Below are 13,115 nucleotides of genomic sequence, written 5' to 3'. Positions count from 1 at the left end.
ATCACAGGACACAGATCTGCACATACTGGAATAAATAAGTTGCTTTTTCTTTTAACATATTAACTAATTCAAAAGAAAAAAGGAGGGAAGTCGAGCAGCAGATTACAGCAGGCCCAGAAAAGACACATTCAAGAGTTTTTAGGTCAAAATACTCGATTAAACTTCACATAAACCAGTCAAATCTTTACATCTTGTTGTTTTCCATAAACAGGTGAATCAGTCTTACATTTTTCTGCCAGAAAAATCACACTCCAGAGGCCTTTAGACAATCCTGAGCTCCACTCTGCAGGCATGCTCATGCTGCTGCTGCTCACATGTGAGAGCAGCGGGGGAAGACTGTGCACTAGTAATGTCTGTCCTACTGGAAACACTCACTCTGAAACTTAGTTCCTACCCCCAAAATGACTACTGGAGGAATTTCAACAGAACAAAACAGAAAGTCAATTAATTTACTTCATGTTAATATTTGTATTTGTCATATTACATTTTCATTTTCTGTTATTTTAAAATGTGTTGATATTTATTTTGTGAAACAATAATATTTGATATAAAATTTGCATTGCAACAAGCCCACTGCTAACACCACAGGGATTACAAGAAATGCTTTGTCTTTATTTTCCTTTTTCTTTTTCACAAATTAAGTATTAGTTAATTAAGTAGTTTTATGCCATATTTACCTTTATTTGATACCAACAGTCGAGAGGCTGGGCTTGAACCGGGGACGTTGCGATCACATGGTCGGGGTCTATAACCCCCTTGACCAGCAGGACGTCCCGTTCCTTTGTTTTTAAAGTACAAAGTGGGTTCGCTAAAAAGGGGCTCCTGCTCCTCAGTGTGTTCTTTCTCAGCGTAAAGACAGAAAAAAATACTTTTTCCATTATGTTTAGACTATTGACTATTACATATTAATTCTGTACAGGATGTAATTGGCAGAGTATATTGTTTTAGTAGTACCAATATAAAAACATTAACATACTTTAACTCTTTGACTCAAGCTGGAATTCAAAAACTGCTTCACAAAGAGACATCAAATGTTTTTAATCCTTATTTTTTTTTAGAGCCGTTTTTAACATTTAATTTTAATTCAGCTTCTCCTGCTTCTCTGGGAGAACAGCCTCCATCAGCAGCACACTCGAGTAACCACTGTATTTAGTGTGTCTACTGTCTGGTTTGACTACAGTTTAACCTGTAAGAACCTGTTTAGAGTCAGTAGGTAGTAAGGTATGAAAACACAGTGCCACTGTCATGTTCCTAATGTGTCAAACAACATAAGAAGATGCCTGTCCTCTCTGTTGTGAAAGTAGGTCTTGACTGCTCCTTTCATCTGTCACATGACTGTGGATAAGTCAAGTAGGAACCTTTCATGTCTTTGATTTAAGAAAAAAAAAAAAAAAAAAAGACACTGACGTTTTCAGGTCGTTTCAAGAAACGACCTGAAAACAATATATTATATAAACCGCATGTGCTCAAATACATTTTGTTGACTGTCTCATTTTGACATCTGTGACCCCGTGGCTCGCCTGAAAGCTGCTGTGGTTCTGGTGTTTTGAGTCTCTGGCTTGGTACCAACCTGCTGGATCCCCAGACAGAGGTAGAGGATGCTGTCTGGAGAGTAGCGCTCCCCGCTGGGCCGACAGACCTCCCTGACAAACCGGGACAGAGCCACGTTCAGCTCCTCTGAACTCAGCGACAGCAGGTTACTTTTAGACCGAGCTGCATAGAGGTGGGAACAGGCGCCGACCGCTGTTAGCAAACACAGCCTATCTGTTTCCAAGTATAATCAACATTTCATTTCAACCTGGGCTCTCACACCGTGACTCCTGAGCCAGGGCTGTAAGTTAATCATCGGGTTTAGCTTACCCGGTTTGGCGCAGTCCTTGGCTTTGGTGTCATCTGATTGGTCAGGAGGAGACAGTGCCCAGCGCTTCCAGGCATTGATGCCGTAGCGAGCTTTGAGCGGCAGCGACCGTCCCTCTGAGCGTCTGCCTGCTGGTTGGGAGGAAGAGGACGAGGCTGAATCTGAGCTCTCCTCCACCGCCTGCCTCTTGTTCCCCTGCAACACAAACACACCAGTTACAGTTACTACACACTAACACAGCGTTACTGTTACCAGTACAAACTTTCTAATTGTTACGTGTGTGTGTGTGTGTGTGTGTGTGTGTGTGTGTGTGTGTGTGTGCATACTTGTCTCCTGGGCTGCGGTCGAGGTACCGTCTCCTCCTTCTCTTCCTTCTCCTCTGCCAGGACTGGAGGTAGAGAGAAGCCCATGTCCTCTTCCATCCCCTCCAGGACTGGAACTGGATCTGAGGCTGAGACAGGAAACAACAGCTGTTGAATTATCTTCTTATTTTTCATAAAGGTAAAAAGGTAAATCCAATCAGGACAGGAAACAAAGTTATTGATTTTTCTGCAGGCTGCAATTGATCGCCTATTTCAGGCGGCATTCTACTCGCTTTGCACTTCCTGTTTAAGCCTTCCGCTACGGGAAACAACAAGCTATGCAGATGTGTACATACGAGTGCACACTTACACACACCTGTCCATATTACAGCACAAGCGGCGAGCAGACAACACCCCAAATCAATATCCAATTTCTGATCACACCTTCAGTGATGCATGAAAGCTCTTCTGTACAGCACGTCAGACTGACAGCTGCTTTACATGAGCAATAAATGTTTCCCATGTCGAGGTACATTTCTCCACTCATCCGTGAAGCGTATAACTAACTTATTCCAGCACGGGAGACGTCGGTTCTTGGATTCATATTTTAAAAAAGGGAAGGGATTTTGTCCAGTTTCCAATTCCTAAGTATCACTCGCCAGCCCAGGAGACTTGCCAATGCTGCACGTTTCCCTTGAGAGAATGATTTATTGTTAGGACATTCAGTGTCTCAGCATTTTGAAGTTAAAAGCCTCAGGTACAGTGATTGCACCGCCACAGTCAGCAGCACATTAACATACACTTAAGAGACAAGGTTATACACACAAGCCAGGTTAACAAGACAAAATGTTTACATGCATTGACTGTGAGTCCAAGTATACCTGCAGCAGGTCAGTAAACTGATTTCTCCCCTAACCTCAACCTCGTTATTAACGGGGGTTAGTGTTAATCTGTGCTGTATGTGAGTGTGTCGGAGCAGGTTGACAGCCATGTGTCTGAATTTAACAAAACAGTCAAACTCTGAGCAGTGGAAAGCAACTTTTTTTAGACTTCTAGAGGCCACTTTAAGTTAGTTTCAGTTTTAGTCGGATGAAACTTCTAATACGAGGAGGCGTCACTGTTGTTCCTCCTTACAGCGAAACATACTAGCAAAAAGATAATTAAAAATCCTATTATTACACGTGTATATGGCCGAGGAATCAGTGTTCTTCAGGACCTTGGGGAAAAATCAGGTTTTGCAAAGCCCCTCCCCTGATTATGGAGACAAGGTTTCTCGTTTAATTTAATAAATTAGCTTAATGTAGGAAACTGACTGTAACCGAGCTACTGAAGAGCATGTAAACACACTGACGCTCAGTGTGTTTACATGTCAGACTCCCTGGCTTGTGGACAGTCGAGTAGACAGTTCACTTACTAACTGGTCAGATGCTCCACTGAAGAAAATGCCTGCGGTGCCTTTGACTGCATTTTACTGTTTTAAGTCTTTTATGTGTGTAGGTAAAGCACTGTGAATTGCCCATGTGTATAAAATGTGCTACACAACAACTTCCCTTGTCTACCCTAAAATCCTGTGTCTGACAAGTCTTTTATTTTTTCATGTTACTGTTTTAACAGCAACGATGGCTGGTACGATGATGATGGTATTAATCCAATGAATGAAGTGTATTCAGGCCTTCATTATAACACTTGGTTTTAATCTGGCTGCTACCTACAGTAAAACAGGAGTGGAATAAAAATCTAAAACTCAATAGATTTCACAGTATAAAAGATTTTTTTTTAAAAATACAGAATGTGGCTTTCTCAGTTTAAGGCAACAACGCAGCTCAGTTTGTGACCGAGACCAAGACAGGCCTTAATGTCAGGGGTCAACTCATAGCTGAAGTACATATGATCATAGCCAAGCACAGCCGAAGTGTGCTATAACAGGCCAGTGGAAAAAATTACTAAGAACAAAAATAAAAAAATGTCATATTCCTGGCCTGGTTAATGACTTCACACTCCTCTTCTGGACAGTACACCAAACCTAAAACCCTCTGCCCTGATAGGGGTGATGACAGCAGGTCCAGAAATAACCGGAGGAAGGAATTTTAATCTCAATTACTGTACTGATCCATTAAAACCCTGCAGTCAGATGCTGTTACATAAGAGCTGCTTCACTAAACAGAGTGTGACAATGTCAGAATGAAAGCTGGAGACAAATTGACTGATTTGAATTTAGGAGCATTTCTTTACTTGGCGGCACAGAATAACTGCGACCAGATGTCTTGAATTTCAAGTTTCAACAGACAAAGATGCTGCTGAGGCTGACATTAAAAAATAATGTCAGGAATTTTGTTTATGTTCAGTATGTTTGGGATGATGTGAATCGTGTCTGTCCTAATGTTAAAATAAAAAAAAGGGACAAAGACAATAAGAAGATGGACCTGTTATTACCTTGGGGGAAGTCCGCCTCCAGGTCCAGGTCTGGCTTGTACTTCTCTTCCTCCTCCTCCTCCTCCTCCTCCTTCTTCTTCTTCTCCTTCTCCTCCTCCTCCTCCTCCTCCCTCTTCTTCTCCTTCTCCTCCTCCTCCCTCTTCTTCTCCTCCTTCTCTTCCTCCTTCTTCTCTTCCTCCTCCTGTTTCTCCTCCTCCTTTTTCTCCTCCTTCTTCTCATCCTCCTCCTCCTCCTCTTTCTCCTCCTCTTCCTCAGAGCTGCTGCTGCCGGAGGACTCCTCCCCTCCACGCTCCCTCTTCACCTTCACCGGCTTCACATCTGAAACACACAGGCAGGTAGGTCCCTCACTACTGCTGAACAGGTGTGTAGTTGAGATCAAAACAAAGGCCGAGTTCGAAGAAGGGAAAAATATGAACCAATCAATTTGTCATAAAACATCATCAGGCAGGAAATCCAGATGTTATTTCCTGAGAAATTGACAATTTATATGATGAACCCTCACAGTCAGAAAGAAATATATTTGGTGGTTGATGATTTTTATCCTTGTGAATGTCTGACACAAAAATTTGTGTTTATCAGGATAATCAGAGGATTTCCATCAGCACTGTATTGATCACATCTCTGATCTGTAATGTTTTCATCCACACGTAACCCTCTCATGAGCGCACCTGGCTTCTGGTCCTCGGCGATCATCTCGGCCATGGAGAGCAGGTCGGCCTCCAGGGGGTCAGAGGGCACCTTGTTTTTTAATTCATCGATGGTCTGGACGATCTGTTCTGCCCCCTGCAGGGTGGTGGGCAGGAACACAGGCACAGGAACCTGGACGGGACAGGACATAGAGCTTTGTGTTGAGTGGTCAGACGACTTTGATTGATTAATGTCTCCTTAACAATGATAAAAAAATAATTTAACATATCATAACATTTTCATCAGTTTTAAGCAGCCTGCCATTTTAATATCTATTATGCAGGCTTGTATTGATTAGTCTATGTTATCATCTTAGCACAGGTAATCCATACGTAACATAAGATCTTACCGGTACAGGTAGAGAGACTGGAGAGGGAGTGACCTGGGAATACATGTTCATGGGCACGGGGATGAAGACAGGCACAGGTATGGGTACAGGGATGTACTCCCTCTTCACACCATCATCTACATCTGTGGATATGCAGAATCATATTATACATGCAACTTAGTCTGTGTATTAATTGGTCATGAAGAAGTTATTTCAAAGGGCAAGTGGCAGGAATTTTGTCAACCTCTGCATAACTGTTTAGCACCAACAACCAAGGTTAAAACTTCCTAAAAGCTTAATTTACATTTGTCATTTCAAGTGTCTCATATGTGGATAAAGTCCAGGTAAGATTTAAGACACTTTTATTTAAATTTAGCCACATATATGCATCTGTACTGGCTAGATTATAAATCTGATTACAATCCACCTTCCACCTCCACCCTCCTCCAGTCCAGAAGGAGGCGGTAACACACATGAAGCCGTTTAGTAGCAAACGGCCACAAACTCTGGAAAAAGACTCCTGCACTGTAGCAGTTAGCTCGTGTTAGCTAGCTAACAACTGTCCATAACTTAAACACAAAGACATGAGTGAATCATATTTATGAACTACGAGCGAGACAAAAGTTTCATCGTCTTCACAGACTCTGACACATTACAGATTAAAGCTCCCCTCCTCCTCCTCACAGATCATTCAGTGGTTGAACTGATCAGGGAAAAGACGAATGCTCCAGGTTTCTTTCCGATAAAAGGAAACTTGTGTTATGATGATGGTATAAATAAAACTGACTTGACCTGACTAAAGCAGCTATTTTTCTCTGTTGCTTTAGTTAGACAGAGAACAGCGGCTCATTTCAGTGTCATTTTAATGTAACTTTAGCTGCCATTATCTCAAGGACAGAGGAGGCAGAACATGGATGGATTAAGAAAATCAGACTGCTGATGTAGTTACACTGTGGGAGGAGAAAAGATTATGCATGTCCTTTAGAGAGACAGATGCATTTATAGCTTTAAACATCTGACCAGCATGCGTCCAGCTCTGGAGGTGGTTTCAGCAGTCAGATTTAAAATTAGTCTTGAATGCTTCTTGGATGCACTGACATCCAGGTCTATGTCTCTCTCTCTCTCTCCAGTAAACACAACACATCCAAATTAGAAAAGAAAGAAACACCACATATGTCAACATGTGCAGCAGTCCTCTATCTAAGATGCTGCAGTCACCTGTCTGTAAGAGTTTGCTCTGCATGTGTGGCTTGCAGTAGGTAGCCTTGGTCAGGGTGAGCGGCTTGCAGAGCACCGCCTTGTTCTTGACATCTCTCATCAAACCTCCACCTGCGTACGCCACAGTGCCCTGGTTCACGAGCTGCAAAAAAAAAAAAAACACAACACACTGCTCTTACAAAAGGATCAGTTATTATAAGTAAAATTCAAACTAAAACGTTACAAAATATACAATTAAAAAAATGACGGGATTGTTTTAAAAGAAATATATTTGTCTTACAAAAATATAAATGTTAGATAAATTTGTTAAATACAAAATATAAATATTTGGTTGATAAAATGGTTACATATTTCTAAGTGGATCCACTATATGTTGTAGATTTAATTACATCTTTACAACAGATGTACAGGAAACACTTAAGAACTAATTGACTGTAGAAAACAGAAAATATTTCAAAGCAAACTGTGTGATACTGACACGTCTTCCACTTCCTACTTACCCCAAGTTTGGCCCCTTGCACTTCAAACCCTGTAAAGAGGAAGATAAATATATCACTTCTTTGCCTCAGGAAGAAATCTGAGTGACACATAAATTCCTTCCCTAATACTTGATTCTTCAAAAGTATTTTCTATCACAAGGACCATTGAAGACATACTCAAGAGGGTCACTTGTTGGAAAACGTTAGATCGACCAAATACACACACACTCTCTCACACACACACACACACTCTCTCACACACACACACACACACACACACAGAGTTTGTACCCAGGGTGGTGTTCTCTGGGCCTTTCTGTGTGACCATGATGGGCTCGTTCTGCTGGCAGTAGAACTTCAACAGACACTCCTGGTCACAGAAATGCTTCATCTCTGCTCTCCACATCACAGACTCCGTCAGGTTACCCTGCACCTTACAGCAATCACACCGCGCCGCCTGGTGGTCACAGGGAGACATTTATTTATTTTATTTATTTATTTTTTTAAAAGGAAATTCACAACATACTTTTTTTCAACACCACATTGCAAAAACAAAACACATTTATGATACGCTGAGTATGAGCAGACCTTGTAGTACCAGTCGTGGAACTTCTTGGCGCACGGATCGCCGCAGAAGTCCCGAGTCAGGCCACCGAGCTGCCGCGTCACACCTCTCTTACACAGCTGGTAGCAGTGGTTACAGCTGACACACTTCAGGCCTAACCGCTTGATGAAATCCTGCTTATATAACAGCTTACACCCTGGAAAGGGAAACAGACGGAACGAAGGGAAAAATAAACAAAGAGAAGGAAAGAAAAAGAAACAGAATGAAAACGCAAAATGACAGATGAGTGAAGTGGAAAACGGTCTCAATTAGAAACAGCAATGTCAAATTCTGTAAACGAGACCTCAGACATATATATATATATATAAAAAGACAGAAATATGACAAACAAAAAGGCATTGAAAACATATCAAAAACAGCCTCTCTACTTCCTACCACTTAAAAAAGAAAGCACTCTGATTTATCGAGTGTCCTACAGAGGAGAGCAGAGGACGGGAGACGAGTACCTTCGCTGCAGAAAGGTCTCTTGACCCCGGAGAACTTGACCGTCTCATGTAGCGTCTTTTCCTCTTGGCAGTACTCGCAAAACGTCACAATGCAGTGGAGCTTCTTGTAGTCCTCACAACACGTCTTACTACAGAACTGGTAGACTTTATCCTGAAGACAGACACACACATGGACAAGTGTATTGTAGCCACTGTGGGTTTAAGAGTTATTCGCCCGTGCCCATAACAATCTCCCAGAGCGCAGGTGGTCATATTCCAATGCCTTGTTTTTTTTTTTAATACCAACCAAATAAATTTTACTGCCCTTTGCTATCAGAGGTGTAAGAAAACATTCCTGTGGTTCTCATAAAATGAAAAAAATTCATAAACAAAAAGTAAAAGAAAGAAATAAAAAGGGTGTAAGACAACAAGCACTTGTCTGCAGATGTATCATGGTGCTTTACACTAATGTACAGCATTATCTGTGGAAGGCATTGACTGTCAGCCTGTGATATCTGTGTCAAATTATTATTATTATTATTATTTTAATTGCCTCACCTCCCAGTCCAGAGTTTCAGGCTTCAAACTGAACGCTCCTCGACAGTAGTTACATTTCAGCTGGACGGTGTTGTTTGTGGTGGAGAGGGGCGTCTGTCCGTTGGTGGCCGTTTGAAGAGGAGCATTCTGCAAAAAATACAAAATAAATAAATAAAAATTAATCACATGGAGGAAAATTTAATTGACTGCATGTCTACTGCTCCTTCTGAAGTATATTATAAAAGCTTAATATTAAAAAACCATGTGGCTGTTTTATTAAGGTAACAAACAAAGCTAATAAAACACACTGACTTGCAAATATCTCCATGCCCACCAACTTGAGTGCTATTGTATGAAGTCATGCCAGTTAATATGCAAATTTATGCAACATGGTGCTAAAAAACTAATCAGGTCATGGACTCCACTGAGGGAATGTGTGGTGTTTATGTTTGTGTTTTGAGCTGCTGTTTTCATGAATGTCAAATGGGTAGATGACGTTAACAGTTAATCTGGGTTTCTATTTACTGCAACTTCCTCCTTCCAGGTATAACAACATTTCATGTCCTCACTTATCTGTAGAGAAACTGGGACACAACTTCACACCGAAGCACTAGTTTGGAGTCTAGTTTGCTCCATTTATCTGAACCATTTATTGCATTGCATTAGTATGTATGTATGCGTATTTTCAGTCCTCGCAGCAGCTGAGATACTGCAGTTTCATTCAACTGTATCAAAGAACTACTGTGGAAATTAATGCAGAGCGAGATGATGCAATGTCCATCAGTGTGACCAGTTAATTTCCCTGTTGTAAAATTCTTTTTTTTTTTTTCTTTTTTTTTAAATTAATTTTTTTTATTGTGTCTTCTGGTTTGAAATGACACACGAGTCCCCCACCTGGAACTTGGTAACACATTGTGAGCTGCAGAAGTTGAGGATGTTTCCCTCTGGCAGTGTGGCCTGGTACTGCGGTAATGAATTTCTCTTACAGAAGTGACACGTGGGCTCTGTATCTGCACACACACACATCAGACATTAAACATTAACACTTACACGAAAATGCATTTATTATACATGACTTTTTTTTTTTTTTGTTTGTTTTGTTTTTTTTTTTGTTTTTAAATGTTATGCAACTCTTTCTCCTACTTGTGAATTTATTGTTTAGTGAGGCTCCATGACCAGGAGTGAACAAACAGGTTAACTAGAGCTTTTCTCTGCTGCTCTTTTGACTCAAGTCCATTTGTTGTTCAGAAAAGTTCTGTTTCAAAAGTTTGTTAACCTTCCTTCTTATGTTGTCTGGTTACTCACTGAGGAAGGACGTGGTCGCCAGCTTGCCCTTGTTCATGCAGTTGACGGAGCAGTAGGAGCCCATGGTGCCGCCCGCTCCGAGGCTGTGCAGCACCTCGCCCGTCTTGATCAGCGTTTTACAAGTCAGGCAGCTCGCGAGTTTACTGTGGGCCTGCGACAGAGCGGGAAAACATCGTATCAAACCGCAGCACACACAATGCTCTGCAGTGACAATAAGATTATGTTAAAACACTGATAAAGGTAATTGATTAAACAATAAAAATGTTTCGATGTCAGCTCATTTCAATGGACAAGGTGCTCCAACAGCTAAAAGACTGATGACAAAATATCCAAGCATACCATGCACTATGGTGGAGGGACATAAACAGAGCATCAAATAGGGGGAAAAAAAGAAAAGATTATTAAATGAAATAGTGGAAATCCTGATGGATCCTCTTCATTGGAGTACGAGGTTTTAAAGTGTTTGTTGGGAGAGCGGTTTCTGACTTTTCCTGAGTGGACTTTCATGAAATATGAGCATTAGCAGAGTAAACAGTACAAATCTCCTGTGTTTCTATGTGTGTGTTTTCTCACTACTTGGCCACAAAGCGCAGATTATATACTCTTTCTCCTATTACTGTCACAGTGACTAACAGTGGCAGCGTCGGCCTTGGAGATCTATTACTGCATTACTTGATAAAATGTATCTTTAATACGTGCCATACAACGTGCCATCATCTTCATTTTCATTAATTTAATCCTACTCGGTCCAACAAGGGAGATGCAGTGATATCTGAGTGGAATATGAGGTAATTGTCAGAGTTTTTAATGCCTCTCCTCCCTCCTGCTGCCATAAGTTATTTTTCAGTTCTTAATATGGAAAACCGAGCTGTCCAGATACAGCAAAGACAACTAATTCAAATGTCCGATCGAGGCAGGGAATTTTTCTCCACAAGCCCTAGATCATCCAAACACTTATGTTTCACTACTTAACCAGCTGATTGGGTTTGTGCAGGATGGCTCATTACTGCACACAATGCCTGAGAACCAGTTCACAGTTTCACTGAACAGTCAGCCTCTTGTTTAAATTGTATACCAATGAAAGGAGACAGACCCAACGGTTTCCTCCACTTATTAGTAAAATGTCCAATAAGCGGCTGTTGCTCAGCAACAAATACAATTCCAACTTAAAATTTTCTGGCTAATATTGCTTAGTAACACAATTTAGTTGCAACATGTTCAGTTCCTTTTAAAAAGAGATCCAGAGGTGTGATGAGCACTGATCTGTGCTGCAGACTCTGTGTTAGTGTCATTACAGACAGAGCCAAAGTTAGTGACCCATGTCTCTCTAAAACCTGCCCATCATCATGTGGACACTCCTGGTTCATCTACACAACAGGATGGTGAATTCTGTCAATCCATCATCATCATCATCATCATCATCATCATCAAGCAGCACCTCCCATAGTGGATCGCAACATGCAAATAAACATTTGTAGAGAAGTAACATGACATTAACTGTATCTCTACATGATAAATGATAAATGAATACATATAAAATGTTGACCAAACCATTAGCAATAGGTGGTTGCTTATCATTCATCACCATGGTCCCAAACCCTCTTTTATACCCTCTGCCATCAAAAAGGTTTATGTTGTTTTGACCTATTGTCCACTAACATTCAGTTTCTGTTTTGTTTTTATTAACTTATTGTCCTTTATATCTTTTGGTCTTGGTGTTGTATTTATGTGAGGCGTGTGTGTTTTTATGTTTTTATGCAAATATCCCACTGCTGCCCAATGGCCCCACTGGGGACAAATAAAAGTGACACGCCTTTTGTTTGCTGCGCAAATTTTCAATCTTGTTCATTCAAGGCCAATTTTTTCTCTCACTAGGATGTTTATTTCTTATGATCAGCATGCCCACCTGTGTGCATGTTTTCATTTCACTGTATTTATATTTTAGTTGCTGTGGGTCTGTTTCCTAGCTGTGAGGAGGAGAGTGGGTCACTACAGCTAAATTAATATTTTAAAAAAGAAACTTTTACAGCTTTGGCTGTCAAAGCAGAGCCGCAATTTTAAATGGATATGGTTGAATGACATAAATGAATCAATCACATCTAGGCTCCAATCAGGCGAATGTTACACACCTGCAGCCTGCGGTTGGGCCTACAGTACCTGCTTGTACTCCCTGATGCAGTTCTGGCAGCAGAATCGCTTCTGTTGGCCGTCGACCAGCAGAAAGTGGTTGGCCGACGCTCGGCTGGGCAGGTAGTCGCCACATTGCTCGCAGCAGTTCATGATCAACCCGTTGGCCCTGCGGTAAACGTTGAAACATGCGTCGCTGCAGATCTTGTGGGTCACAGTCTTAAAGCTAACCTCGTGCCGGATCTGGAGACAGAGGAGGAAAGAAAAAAAAAAAAAAAAGCAGAAGGGCCTGATTAACTAAAACTAAACTTCTGAATCTGAAAGCCATGTTGGAATGGGTCACACTTTGTTCTGGATAAGTAGGAACAAACATTTTTTAGTGGAAATCCAACAGTGACTAAAAATGGAGGCTTCTACACCTCTTATATGTATTTGTTTGCGATGCTACAGACTCATTTGTCCTTCAAAAGTTGCACAAAATTAATCAACACGGATACAATCTGATCTGCACATGAATACACACAATACCACCGCAGGTCCACTTCACCACACATCCATGACAAAATGGCAAGGATATTTACCCATACAACAAAGCATAACAGGGTGTAAATTGAAGACAAATAAAGCGATAGGAATCAACAGGAAGGAAAGGTAATGCTTTTTAAATGTACACACAAGCGTACCGTCCATGTCGTGTGACTTTTCCAAATCATTTTCGTAGTTTATCGGCGATATTTCCGTTGCTTTTATATGCAAATCAAACCAAGACGGAGACATAAATAATGCACATG

At 41.1% G+C, this 13,115-nt stretch overlaps 1 protein-coding gene across 1 annotated transcript in view; it reads right to left on the bottom strand.

Annotated features, from left to right (window-relative positions):
• Positions 1 to 13,115, bottom strand: part of zmym2 (zinc finger MYM-type containing 2) — a 36,392-nt gene that overhangs the window by 3,962 nt on the left and 19,315 nt on the right. Inside the window, exons 7-22 of the mRNA XM_022740126.1 lie at positions 12,355 to 12,567; positions 10,198 to 10,348; positions 9,787 to 9,902; positions 8,914 to 9,039; positions 8,377 to 8,527; positions 7,894 to 8,066; positions 7,597 to 7,762; positions 7,327 to 7,355; positions 6,827 to 6,968; positions 5,630 to 5,745; positions 5,262 to 5,412; positions 4,861 to 4,911; positions 4,594 to 4,656; positions 2,185 to 2,309; positions 1,861 to 2,053; positions 1,571 to 1,713 (exon numbers count right to left, since the gene is read on the bottom strand). Coding sequence (XP_022595847.1) covers positions 1,571 to 1,713; positions 1,861 to 2,053; positions 2,185 to 2,309; positions 4,594 to 4,656; positions 4,861 to 4,911; positions 5,262 to 5,412; positions 5,630 to 5,745; positions 6,827 to 6,968; positions 7,327 to 7,355; positions 7,597 to 7,762; positions 7,894 to 8,066; positions 8,377 to 8,527; positions 8,914 to 9,039; positions 9,787 to 9,902; positions 10,198 to 10,348; positions 12,355 to 12,567 — 2,109 coding nt within the window. The remainder of the gene's footprint in view (positions 1 to 1,570; positions 1,714 to 1,860; positions 2,054 to 2,184; positions 2,310 to 4,593; positions 4,657 to 4,860; positions 4,912 to 5,261; positions 5,413 to 5,629; positions 5,746 to 6,826; positions 6,969 to 7,326; positions 7,356 to 7,596; positions 7,763 to 7,893; positions 8,067 to 8,376; positions 8,528 to 8,913; positions 9,040 to 9,786; positions 9,903 to 10,197; positions 10,349 to 12,354; positions 12,568 to 13,115) is intronic.

This window comes from Seriola dumerili, unplaced genomic scaffold, assembly GCF_002260705.1.
Source record: "Seriola dumerili isolate Sdu_G_001 unplaced genomic scaffold, Sdu_1.0 BDQW01000052.1, whole genome shotgun sequence".
NCBI lineage: Eukaryota > Metazoa > Chordata > Actinopteri > Carangiformes > Carangidae > Seriola > Seriola dumerili.
Note: the sequence above shows the minus strand (reverse complement) of the source record. Positions and strands in the feature narration are given on the sequence as shown.